Consider the following 13,310-nt stretch of genomic DNA (forward strand, 5'->3'; position numbering starts at 1 on the left):
TTGTGCCCTCAAGATAGTTATATTGTGCCCTCAAGATAGTTATAGTGTGCCCGCAAGATAGTTATAGTGTGCCCTCAAGATAGTTATATTGTGCCCTCAAGATAGTTATATTGTGCGCACAAGATAATAACTTGTGCAAGCAAGATAATTATTTTGTGCACAAGATAATAACTTGTTTCTAAAGATAAGTATAGTTTGCCCTCAAGATAATTACATTGTGCCCTCAGTATTATATTGTGGGCACAATATAATTGTCTTGTGCCCTCAAGATAATTATATTGTGCCCTCAGGATAATAACTTGTGCCCTCAGGATAATAACTTGTGCCCTCAAGATAATAACTTGTGCCCTCAGGATAATAACTTGTGCCCTCCAGATATTAACTTTTAAGCAAAAGATAATAAATTTAGCCCTCAGTATTATATTGTGGGCCCAAGATAATAACTTGTGCTCTCAAGGTAATATTGTGCATACAAGATCATAAGTTGTGCGCACAAGATTATTCTATTGTGCGAACAAGATAATAACTTGTGCCCTCAAGATAATTATATTGTGCCCTCAGTATTATACTGTGCACCCAATATAATTGTCATGTGCCCTCAAGATAAATATATCTTGTCTAAACAAGATTGTAACTTATGCCCTCAAGATAGTTATATTGTGTGCACAAGATAATAACCTGTGCCCTCAAGATAATAACTTGTGCCAGCAAGATTATTATTTTGGTCACATAAGATAATTATTTTGTGCACAAGATAACTTGTTCCCTAAGTATATTGTGCAAACAAGATAATAACTTGTGCTCTCAAGATAAGTATGTTTGAGCATAAGATAATAACTTGGGCCCTCAAGATAGTTATATAGTGCTCACAAGATTATAACTTGTGCCCTCAAGATAGTTATATAGTGCGCACAAGATAATAACTTGTGCCCTCTAGTTAATTGTCTTGTGTGCACAAGTGTCTTTGTTTATACTCCTGCTGCTGTATTCTGTATTAACTGCAATAACTGGCACCATCTGTCTCCACCACTCACCTCATGTGTTCCAGAAGTCCATAGGCTTCTATGAGTGAGTGCACCATACTTGCCTGGAAATGAAAACAATGGGATGAACACAGACTGAACGATGACAACAACCAAGCAGCAGAGCCAGTCCAGACTCAAAAACCAGGTCCTCATCCAGTCTCTCACTCACCCGGTTCGGCACTTTGGATAGACTGTCACAGGTCTCGATGTACTCCGGGCTGTACACGTACGCCACTCTCCGTTTACGGCAGCTGTCATCGTCGCTGTCTCCCTGGCAACTCATTTACAGCAGACAGACTGAGTTCAAAACTGAGAAAAGAGCGAATAACAGAGAATTCACTGAGAAGAGGTGAGAGCAGTCTGCTGTCGAGTCCGGTGTTACACCGTCAACAGTCCCCCTTTCAAAACTCGGTTCCGGGCTGGTTTTCCTCCGCTTTGAAAGAGTGTTGTCTACATTTATACTGAGATAATTTAATGTCAATCTTGTGTAGAATATAAATATAATAATAATAATATAATTTGGACTTTTGTTGTTCAGAGTCCACAAAGAAATGATGTGTAACGGTTGAAAACATCGCACCGAACGTTCCTGCGCGCGGACGTTTTTCGAAGGTGTAACGCAGGCGGAGCGAAATGCATTCTGGGAGTTGTAGTAAAACGCAGGTCTCTCGCACAGCAAGAAGTTAACGTTGAGGTCCAGAGGTTGGCGCTGTTGCCTCACAGCAAGAAGTTTACTGGTTCGTGTCCCCCAGCAAGGCAGGTGTAGAGTGAGCATGGTATTAGGGGGTATAAGTGAGTATTAGGTGGTATTAGGGGTATACAGGGGTATACCCATAGACTGTAAAAAATATACCATGGTATAAGGGGGTATAAGGTGGTATACAGAGGTATACGATGGTATAAGGGGATATACGTTGAAATAAGGGGGTTTAAGGTGGTATAAGGGGGTATATGTTGGTATAAGGGGGTATAAGGGGGGATAAGGGGGTATATGGTGGTATAATGGGATATACGGGGGTATAAGGGGATATAAGGGTGTATAAGGTGGTATATGGTGGTATAAGGGTGTTTAAGGTGGTATATGGTGATGTAAGGTGGTATAAGAGGGTTTAAGGGGGTAGAAGGGTGTTTAAGGTGGTAAAAGGTGGTATAAGAGGGTTTAAGGTGGTATAAGGGGGTTTAAGGTGGTACAAGGGGGTTTAAGGTGGTTTAAGGGGGTTTAAGGTGGTATAAGGTGATATAAGGGGGTTTAAGGTGGTATAAGGTGATATAAGGGGGTTTAAGGTGGCATAAGGTGGTATAAGGGGGTTTAAGGTGGTATAAGGTGATATAAGGGGGTTTAAGGTGGTATAAGGTGATATAAGGGGGTTTAAGGTGGTATAAGGTGGTTTAAGGTGGTATAAGGTGGTATAAGGGGGTTTAAGGTGGTATAAGGGGTTTAAGGTGGTATAAGGTGATATAAGGGGGTTTAAGGTGGTATAAGGGGGTTTAAGGTGGTATACGGTGGTATAAGAGGGTTTAAGGGTGGTACAAGGGGGTTTAAGGTGGTATAAGGTGATATAAGGGGGTTTAAGGTGGTATAAGGGGGTTTAAGGTGGTATAAGGTGGTATAAGAGGGTTTAAGGGTGGTACAAGGGGGTTTAAGGTGATATAAGGTGGCCTAAGGTGTTATAAGGAGATGTAAAATTCTTTATACACAAAAATAGACTTTTAAAGTCATCCCCTTATACCTCCTTATACCGTCTTATACACCACCTTATATCCCCTTATACTACCTTATACCACCTTATACCATCTTGTACCCCCTTATACCACCGTATATCCCCTAACACTACCTTATACCCCCTTGTACCCCCTTATAACACCTTATATCCCCTTCTACCCCCCTTATATCACCTTACACCATCTTCTACCCCCTTACACTACCTTATACCCCCTTATATCACCTTATACCTCCTTAAACCCCCCTTATACCCCCTATTCCATCTTATACCCCTTTTTACTACCTTATAAGTTTTGTGAATTTTTGGCGAGCTGTTTTTTTTTTTCTTTTTGGCGTCTGTCATTCCACCTCCTTCTTGCCACAGTGCCCGCAGCCATTTGTGCGTAACACTGTGCCAGTTTCCGCCTGCCTTTTTAAACGTGCTAAATATAGACGCAAAAAGACCGACTGCAAACAGTTGCAGGTTTGATAAATCACATTGCGGGTGCTAAATGATTACATTTGCATCTCCTCCTCCCAGTGTTTTGCACGTTCTGATAATCTGCATGTGTTCTGCACATTCATGACGGCAAACATGTTAAATGGATTGCACGTGCTGTTTTGCTCATTTGACAGACGCAATCCTCGGTGCACCCGGTCAGTAAATCAGCTTTGAGCGCTCTATCAAGTTTTCACATGTTTTTATACACGCAAACCTTTAGTACATCGGGCCCTAAGTGTTGGGATTAAATCTATCATGTTAGGCAATACATTTCTCCAAACTGGTATAACGCTTTTGAATGCCAAAGCTGCAGGCTAACCCAAAGGCATCAAGATAAACATGTTTGAAGGAATGCTTCTTGGACTGGAATGATGCAGAGCAGTGGCATAAACAGGCAAATTTAAGAACATGGAACAGCAGTTCATTGGAAGGTGTGGCACAGTGAGTGAGGCTAAGTATTTGGCAAAAGGTGATTGAAAGTGAGGAGGAGGCGAAGTAAGCACGGTAGGAAAATGGCTCATTTCCAGTTTCTGTGTGGCGTAGCTGTGACAATCATCCTCTCAGCCAACGCCAAGAAAGGCTTTTCACATATTAGACTTAAAGTGACGTGAGGGCACTTGGGTGGGGATCGGGTTGGGGGCAGGGTCAAAATATCAGAAACAGTACCCCTCTCCTTAAGGGACGGATACCAGACGACCCAGCAAAACAAAAACCTTGGGAACCTGGAGCATGAGTCGGTTTGAGAGCCGACGGGGAACCGGAAACTGGTGTCGACAGGACCTCCAAGCGAGGAACAGGTATCAGGCGATATACTGCCAGAACAGTTAGCAGGGTAGAGGCCCTGATTACCACGTCTCCTTTTGAGGCCAGGGAAGATGGCCAAACGAGTCCCCAGCTTAGGGGACTGTTGGAGGTCAGAAAAACCTCTTGCTTCTGTAGAATCTTACAAATCAAAATTCTGGAGGAAACTCTTCTCTTGGGTTCATTCTTCGGCCTTGTTGGGTCGTGTTCCCCGTGCCATTCAATCAATCAACCTTTATTTGTATAGCGCCAAATGACAACAAACGTTATCTCAAGACGCTTTTACAAACATAGGAGGTCTAGACCACTCTATGTCAAATTATGAACAGAGACCCAACTTCAAGACAGGGTAAGACTCAGTCTGACCCCACCTTAATTCATCATGAGCATTGCACATCGCAGTATTTAGCCAGTTACAGTGGCGAGGAAAAACTTCCTTTTAACAGGCAGAAACCTCCAACAGAACCAGACTCATGTTAGACAGCCATCATGCCTCGACCGAGTTGGGTCTTGAAATAGGGATTACCTTCTCCTGCTCCCCGTGATACCCATTTATGGAAGTTTTAAACCTTTTATTTCAATTCTGCACGAGTCCTCCTTCAAGTTTTACAGAGAAACTGTACACACACAAGCTTTCAGAAAGTCCAGGAAGGAGGGAAACACAAGAGATTTATTATTTGTCTACTCAGTTTTATTGATATCTATCTATTTGCTATTCTAATACTCCAGGTAAGAAAAGAAAACACCCAGGGAACAAATCTGACACAACTCATTCAATCCTTGAGGTCCTTTAAGACCTCATGGTGGGAATTTAACCTCGACTGACTGATCTTAAGTGGACATATGAGCATAATGAGCCTGAGGCGTCTGAGCACAAAGGCGGTACACAGGCATCAAGACAATCATGTTTGACTTGATTTTGGTATGGTATGAATCTGACACACAGGTTGGTAAACAGAAGAATGTGTTATGTGACTTTTAATGAGTGGTTGGATACTGTGGGCGAGACCTAGTATTTGTCAAGAGATATTAAAAGTTGAGGACAAAGTAAAGTGGACACAGTTGAAAAATGGCTCTCTACAAACTCCTGTGTGGTGTGACCGTGCTCATCATCCTCTCACCTAATGGTAAGACAGACAGCTTGATGATTCTATTCCTGATATGATGTTTATCATGTCATTTTCTGTAGCTCACATCAGGAGTGGAAGTGGAGGAAGTCTGTTAGGTGGATGTCAGAACACATGGGTTGAAGATTGTAGCTCTTAAAGGTGCAGTGTGTCGTAGTTAGCAGCGTTAAGCAGAATACAGCCATCATTTTGTCTTGTTAACTTTGAATGAGCTTTTATATCTACATAGGAGCAAGTCCTCTTCCACAGAGGCTGCTATCCTGCAACACAATGTTTCTGAGTCCTTGACATGACGTGTATATTTTTGTGTCTGAATCCATTATTTTCTTGTTATTTTTAAGACATACATCAATTGATTCTATAAAATCTGCTTATTTTAAATACAATTTCAGTAAATTCAAATATTGAGATTTATTTTATTTTGAAGTCTCTGAAACCCTGAAAATGTCAGGTGGCACAGCCGTCAGAGCAAGTGAACTGACTTAAAACACTATAAAAAAGGTATTTTAAGAATATACATATACAAGCTTTGAAATAAACATCATTTCATAAATATCAACAGTTTAAAGGCAACTTTTGTCCGGTAATTTGCATGTTCTCAAATGTCAGGGTGGCACCACCGTACTCATGGATCTTTTATTTTGAAAGTAAGTAATTACAATGGACTTCAACATATTAAATAATTCAGAGGACCCCTACTTATTGTCGTGGCTGAGTTAAAAGGTTTGTAGATGTCTCTTAAATAATAATAGAAAAGCTTTTATCAACTTATAGGTGGAGGATAACAACTTCCATGCCAGGTGGTACAACCAACCTAAAACTGTAAAATTTATATTTTATACCTGGCCAATAAAATGCAAAAATCCTAATATATTGTAAATAAAAAATGTACTCACAAAATAAAAACGTGTAAAGCACTGTAACCACTCTAAGGGATACTTATTAAAAGTTTCAGTTAGAATAAATGATAGGAAAGTACATGGTGGTTGGGCCACCTGACATTTTTTGGGTGTTCAAATTAAGAAAAGGGTAAAAAAACAAAACTATTGAAACACTTAAAAAAGCTTTTTAACGTGCAAGCTTTGTTAGAACACATTACTCCAACAAAAAAATATGCATTGCGACCATTCTGGAAATACTTTTTTTTTTAAACTTTTTTTGAGGCTTATTTGTCAACGACCCTTCTACGGTCGCACAGAACAGACAAACTAGAAGGGACATACAGTTGAGGTCAAAATTATTAGCCCCCCTTGTGAAATCAGATAAAACCCTTGATTTCTCCATGAAAATGACAATTAAAAACAAGTGTGTATAGTTTATGTTTTTCCAAAATAACAAAGACAAATATTCACTATGTTTGATTTGGATATTTTATCGATGCAATGAATTGAAACAAGAAAAGGTGAAAATGACACGTCCAAAATTATTAGCCCCCTGGCCATTAGTAGTCAATAGTGCACCCGTTCTGAGCCACACCTGACAACAACCTCTTCAAGTAGTTCTTTACAAGGTTGTCACATGTCTCTGGAGGGATTTTGGCCCATTTTTCCAATGCAAATTGTTCCAGCTTCCCCCTTATTATGAGCCTCCATTATCTTCTTTCTGAGTTGAAGACTGATTTCCATTGTCTTTGGCATGGTGAGTAAGAGTAGTCTCTCTCAATAACATGTTCAACTGCCCTGATTGGAGTCCCTTAAGTAAATCTCAATGCTGTTTGAATGCTCAGGTGTTGTTAGGAAGCCAATTGACCGACAGGTGTTGTTAGGAAACAAACTGACTGCTCAGGTGTGTTTTAAAAGTAAAAATTCACAGGGGGGCTAATAATTTTGACCACCCCTTTTTTCACTATATTTGATATAAAGTTATCCTAAAAATGTATTTTACATTCCAAAATGTACCAAAGCTACTAAAGAACACTGGTGAATGTTTGCTTATATCAAGTTTTATCAATGATTCAAACATTGGGCAGAATTTAAGGAAAATGTTCCAGAATTCCTGGGGGGCTAATCATTTTGACCTCAAGTGTATGTGTTTATGTATTCAGAGGGCGATCAACGGAAATACATGGTTGGAAAATGAAGAAGAGGGTGGTTATTGTTGTGCTCAAAAGAATTTGTAATGAAGTTTTTGAAAAATAAAGGATTATACTTAGCATGCATCATTGGAGCTTTTTGTCCTTAATGGCCACCATTGCTTCTGCTACTTTTGTCACATGCTAGCTGCATTTGGTCGTATTTTAAAGCTGTTTTTTGCCAGTCAAATAGAAGTTTTTCATGACTTTGTATCTTATTATTGGGAGGCACATCAGTGCTGTTCGGTCCTTTTGTAAAAAGAAATAAGGACTCCCTGTGATTAAAGTGACCTAGCTAGGGATGCACTGATCCCACTTTTTAGGTCCCCATACCGATATCGATACCTGGGCTTTGGTATCTGCCGATACCGATACTAGCTGATCCGATCCCGGTACTGATTTAACAATTTCTATTCCTTAATGTGAGGATAGAATCATGTTTTGGCAACTTCAGGCTTTTCTGACTTTGTAAACCAAAATAAAGTAAACATTTTTAAACTGACAGTATCATTATTCAAGAGATTATAAATGTGTACCAGCAGTCTGGTGAGTCAATCTTCATAACCAACAGATGTTGTAAACACAGAAAAGCATAGAACTGAGATGAATAGATCTGCCGTATGGATCGGCACTATATATCGGCCCCTTGTCACCGATATCCGATCTAGCTTTTTGAGTCCGATCTAGCCGATGTCCGATGCCAGGATCGGATTGGTGCATCCCTAGACCTAGCTAAAACACAAGACAGTGTAAACATCATAAAATTGTTCTTTTGCTGCCATGGAAGCAGTCTTATATGCAAAAGGCTATCACCACTTTAGGCACAGGTAAACTAAAAGGGTGACAGAGTCTACATTCGAGTCACCTTGTTGACTTTGCGATACATTCTTGGGAGGTCAATTCATTTGTGCTGAAAACAATGCGCAGTGAGTTCTTCAGCCAAGGTGTGTCAGTTTATTTGGAAATGATACGTCGGCATCATCAGAACTGAATCTGAAAGCCAGCGCAGACCGTGTTGTCCCTTTGTTAAATAAAATGCTTCCTGTGTTTTTTTGTATTCTCAGGGTGTGACTCAGAACCGTCAGGTAAGCATGCATCAAAACAATTTCTACACATTTTTCATTTTTTAGATTTATTAATAAAACTGAGAATGACTCCAGTTTAATTGAAAGGTTAACTCAAATGCTACAAGCGCTATGTTGCACGTTTTTAAAGTTCACATCTTTTCTCTTCAGGCTGTGGCAGAGTGATTGAAGGGCACAATTATCAAGAATCTTGGCCTTGGCACGCCGTTATTACCCATGAGGACGGCAGCCAGTGCTCAGGGTCCCTAATTAACCCTGGCATAGTGCTGACAAGTTACGACTGTGGATCTGAGTGACTGACTATTTATGTATCTTTTTTATTTTTGTTTTTCTGCTTGTTAGCTTGCAATGTGATACCATAGGGAAATATAGGACTTGTCTATATCTGGTGTTAACAATGTCCAAGGTGATCGGATTATAAGTGAACAGCCTTTATTCTGGTTTGTACTTCTGTCTTGAATCCATGCCATAGACTTCGCTGTACGTCCACGTAGCCCTGTTCCAACGCAGAAGCCTACACATGTAGCCTGACGTGCACCTCCTCCAAAATGTAACTATGCAAATGACGTGGACGGCAAGCCCTGTGATAGGTCCCCTGGGCAGCATCGTATTTCCTGCATTTACAACACCGTACACCTGCCGTACATCCTATCTCCTCCGATGCCCCCTCTCTTTTCTTCTTTGTAACATTCCTGTACGATCAACAGCAACAGTTATCAGCTCCAATTTAATTCTTTCCCTGCAAGCATTTCATGAAAGTTGCCGGCCACCGCCAGCATGAACTGTCATGCTCCTCAAAATGTGTTGTGCTATGAATATGTAAACAATGCATCCATCACATTAAATTCTTCAGTTTTTATACCTAAAACCCATTTTATTCCAACGTTTTCCATTTAATTTTTATCAGCTTTTTAAAATTGGCCATTTTCATCAAAATCACATAACTTTAGACAAAAAATCTGAGAAAAACACGTTTTATACAGATGAGTGTAGTTTGGTCATTTCATGGCAGAAAATGGAAATACATGTTTCTTTTTTTACCCCTCCTTTCTCATAACATCAACCTCATAACTTCATAATATAAATATAATGGAAACAATGTTTCTTAGAGTGTAGTATTGAGTATTATCAGCATAAATGGTAGAATAACAAACTTTACAGCAGTGAGACATCCCCCTTAAAAATGAACTACTCCACATCATACGTGGAGGTCCCATGTCTCCTCTTCACGAACTGATTTGATGTGAAGTGTGTGCTGAGGTCGTCCCTGTCATCACCTTTGCTATTTAGAATAAATAACTGATGTTATGGGTTTTGACCAATCAGAATCAAGTATTTAACACAAGTGTTTGATTGGTAAGATAGCCAGGTGATTACTTTTATTAATACCTACTTGTTGTAGAACTGTTATCTTGGAGGCTGACACAGTCAACATGAATTTCCTTTTTTTTTTTTCTTCAAGAGCGGTTAAAAACATAACTCTGGGACACGTGAACATGTCAGATCCTTCCAGCGACTTCCAGGAATCAAGGACTGTCTTCCTCAACTATTGCAATGACAATTTGACACTTATCACTGGTGTTCCCGACATACTTCCATGTCTTCTGTATCTGTCACAAGCTGTGAATGTTACGGACTCCGTATATCCTATCTGCTTAGCAACAGCCGACATCACTCTCCGCACCGGGATGGAAAGCTGGGTCCCTAGCGGTAAGATCACAGAGTATGAGTACAATGAGAAATATTTCCTAAATATTAGTGGCACACATGTTGTGATAATACTGCATGAATAATAACTCCTCTTTACAGGGTTAGTGTTTTTGTTTGTTATTTTTTCATGTCTCTCAATTATGATCTTGCGTTTGACGTGTTTCTGATTAGGTTCCCCTTCTGGAGGCATTGAGGAAGTACAGGTAATTGGAAACAATAAGTGCTCAATTCCTGGACTTAAGGAGAATGAGATATGTGCTGGACCAATACAGAGCACTGGATCAGATGAACTACTGGGTGCATGTCAGGTGACTACAAGGCTTTGTGTATTTTTGATCTATTATACTGTTCTTTCTTTCATTAAGTGACCTTATTCTCGTTCATCTCAGTCAGTTAAATCTTAATATCCAAAGAGGTATGATTTTTGCAGCTGCAGAACATTTTTGTCTCAGCAAGATAGTTGATTCTGTAAAGATATCCTGTGCTAGCTCAGTAACCGTCATTAATCTCTCTCCACAGGATGGTTCAGGGGCGGCACTGGTGACCCTTATCAATTCTACCTGGACCCAGATTGGCATTGTCAAATCTGGTCAAAGCTGCCCCCGACATAAAAACATCACCTCTTACGTCCGTGTCTCTAGTCTTTTTCGCAACGATATAGCTACCACCACCACAAACAGCGACTTCATGTTTCAAATAAATGACACATCCCCCGACTGTGCATACCCACAATATTGTGACAGTGTATTTGATAGTGGTGTTAGCATGATGACCTCTTCCCCCTTCATCTTACTCTGTGTTTTGGCTCTTTCACTCTACTCCACGTATTGGTAACAGATAAATAAATGCGTGAGAGCACTCAGCTTTAAGTTCTTAGTGTTTAACTCACAGGGTTTCATTAAGCACATTCTCATTTTTATGTGGTAAAAAGGGAAGTAAAATTAATAAACTCAATATATCAAATCAACCATGTGCATCTTTAAATAAACTATAACTTCACATGTTGCTTGATACTATAATCTTCCTGACATCTTTGGTGCAAGGTTTTCAGCGTGGGTGGAGGTCATATATGTGTCATATATTGCTATGAAATGTTAGAGGCCTGTCAGAGCACTGGAGACAAATGTTGGCCTTCTCACTAAATATACTGTTGGTTTCTCAGAGTTTATAATGTGTATTTTATTTTGAGAGTTGATCACATGTTCAGGTTTTGTGTAAAATCCACATAAATGAAATAAACTCCTGGGCTGCACGGTGGTGCAGTGGGTAGCGCTGTTGCATCACATCTAGAAGGTTCCTGGTTTGAATCCCCGGCCGGGCGGGTGCCTTTCTGTGTGGAGTTTGCATGTTCTCCCCGTGCATGCGTGGGTTCTCTCCGGGTTCTCCGGCTTCCTCCCACAATCCAAAAACATGCTCAGGTTGATTGATCACTCTAAATTGCCCGTAGGTGTGAGTGTGTGCATGAATGGTCGTCTGTCTCTCTGTGTTAGCCCTGTGATAGGCTGGCGACCTGCCTTCCGCCCGAAGCCAGCTGGGATAGGCTCCAGCCCCCCGTGACCCCTAACGGGATAAGCGGTCAAGATAATGGATGGATGGATGGAAATAAACTCCCATGTACCCTGATATTAAGCTTGTATTGTTTGGTGAAGAGATGCTGATTCCTGATAGATGTGATTTATGATGGTATCATACAATGAAAGAGGATATTTTTTCCTGACCTTTTTGGGGATTACAGGCAATAAAAAAATGTAAACGCATTGATGCACTGTTGACTTATTTTGTTAAAGCTAACATGTTAGCTCCACTTTCTTATCCACACACTCATCAGACATGAAACAGCATGTAGTTCAAGTGTTCTTCTAAAAATGCAAGTGACCTATAAGTGTTGTGTTTGTGACTACAAAGCTCTTAATGGTCAGGCACCTTTGTATCTTTCACTAGCAAGGACCACACCATCAACAGGATGTAATTTGACAATGATTTACTGATTTAATTGGAATAGTGTTTCTGGATTTCACATTGAACTTTTTGCCGTTACTGGTTTGGGGACGCTTGAGGGGATCCGCCGTAGCTCCTGGGCACAACGAACCCCCCCTTTAAGACTCCTTTGTACGGTAGGAAAGAATGCAATAGGAAGAAAAAGGAGAGGAGAGGGACAGATTTGAATTTCTAAGAAAGCCGGAAGAGGCGCGGTTGAGGTGTGATCCTGCTCCTGACACTCTCCTATGTAGCACCACTAAAGAGCTCATAGTGCCCTATTACCCCTCTAGAATGCTACGCTTCCAACATGCAGGCCTGCTCATCGTACCTAAAGTCTCTAAAAGTAGTATGGGAGGTAGAGCCTTCAGTTATCAGACCCCTCTGCTTTGGAATCATCTACCAGTCAGAGTCCGGGAGGCAGACACCCTCTCTACTTTTAAGAGTAGGCTTCAAACTTTCCTTTTGGATGAAGCTTATAGTTAGAGCTGGATCAGGCTTGGACCAGTGAGATGTTGTGTTTTCTGTAATGTTATTGTGTTTTGGCCTTCAATGTTTTGCACTAGAGGTCCCCAAAATAACAGTTGACTTGAATCATCCACAGAACAGTCGTCAAAAAGAAATTGCACCTCATAATTTAATGCACCAATGTCAACATTTACTTTGTTTTTGACTCTGTTTGCTTCCTGGTTAAATGAACTAGCATCTTCCAAAGAAGCTGTTTAAGTATCTGGAAAGCAAGTTATTTTAATTTTTCTAAAACAAGTGAAAATTTCACAATTTAGGTTCTTAGTTCTCAACAAGTAGACGCTGCCATTGCTCTTTCAAACCGTGTGAACTCCTGAGTTCACACTGATGTCAAGCTATATTCAACAGCATAAGTACTTCCGGTTAGAGGAATCAGAGTAAAGTACACTCACAAGCAAAATCTTTCAGAGTTGAAGTTTTTGATTGTCTTTATATGAAGATGAAGTCTGTTTAAATCTACATATATAAATAATCTATATACAGTCTATGATGTAGACGGATGTGAGTGTCCGACTTATAAACATGTTTTTGCGGTTACATTTTCATTGATTGGAAATGAAGCCAATATTAACTTATTATTATTAACTTTTATTCTTTTTAATAATTTCATTTGAAGGTTTTTAGTAGTCAGTAGGTACTGCCTACTACATTCTGCGTTTGAATTTAGTTTGTAGTATGTCTGTTCTGTTCGATCTGTCTTGCAGTACGCTGGGCCAGACCTCACTGAATTTCCAGTTTCGGAAAGCGGAAGTAAACAACGTCCAAGCTGGTAGAGAAACTGC

The 13,310-nt window shown here is 40.2% G+C and overlaps 2 protein-coding genes across 4 annotated transcripts in view; one reads left to right on the forward strand and one right to left on the reverse strand.

Annotated features, from left to right (window-relative positions):
• The window catches only part of hdac8 (histone deacetylase 8), a 44,331-nt gene extending 42,730 nt beyond the window's left edge, over positions 1–1,601 (reverse strand). The window contains exons 1-2 of the mRNA XM_034676853.1: positions 1,195–1,601; positions 1,035–1,087 (exon numbers count right to left, since the gene is read on the reverse strand). Of these exons, the coding sequence (XP_034532744.1) occupies positions 1,035–1,087; positions 1,195–1,308 (167 nt within the window). The 5' untranslated portion in view covers positions 1,309–1,601. The remainder of the gene's footprint in view (positions 1–1,034; positions 1,088–1,194) is intronic.
• Positions 1,040–11,296, forward strand: LOC117807534 (serine protease 27-like). 3 transcript variants are annotated; one of them, XR_004629990.1, is made up of 7 exons: positions 1,040–1,374; positions 8,293–8,313; positions 8,464–8,605; positions 8,786–8,863; positions 9,776–10,023; positions 10,195–10,331; positions 10,543–10,649. XR_004629990.1 is itself a non-coding variant. In XM_034676854.1 (6 exons), exons 1-6 carry the CDS (start codon positions 1,799–1,801, stop codon positions 10,855–10,857), a joined length of 882 nt encoding a protein of 293 aa, XP_034532745.1. In that variant the 5' UTR covers positions 1,685–1,798; the 3' UTR covers positions 10,858–11,296. The 3 variants fall into 3 exon arrangements, 1 of the variants encoding a protein (XP_034532745.1); XM_034676854.1 differs by lacking the exons at positions 1,040–1,374; positions 8,786–8,863 and adding an exon at positions 1,685–1,817 and having other exon boundaries at positions 10,543–11,296; XR_004629989.1 differs by lacking the exons at positions 1,040–1,374; positions 8,786–8,863 and adding an exon at positions 1,690–1,792.
• Positions 11,297–13,310: the final 2,014 nt, after the last annotated feature.

Source organism: Notolabrus celidotus, chromosome 23 (assembly GCF_009762535.1).
Source record: "Notolabrus celidotus isolate fNotCel1 chromosome 23, fNotCel1.pri, whole genome shotgun sequence".
Classification (NCBI taxonomy): domain Eukaryota; kingdom Metazoa; phylum Chordata; class Actinopteri; order Labriformes; family Labridae; genus Notolabrus; species Notolabrus celidotus.

Coding starts and splice junctions, on each gene's coding strand:
- LOC117807534 (XM_034676854.1), top strand. Junction 8,314..8,463: donor GTGTGACTCAGAACCGTCAG/GTAAGCATGCAT, acceptor TTTTCTCTTCAG/GCTGTGGCAGAGTGATTGAA. Junction 10,332..10,542: donor AACTACTGGGTGCATGTCAG/GTGACTACAAGG, acceptor CTCTCTCCACAG/GATGGTTCAGGGGCGGCACT.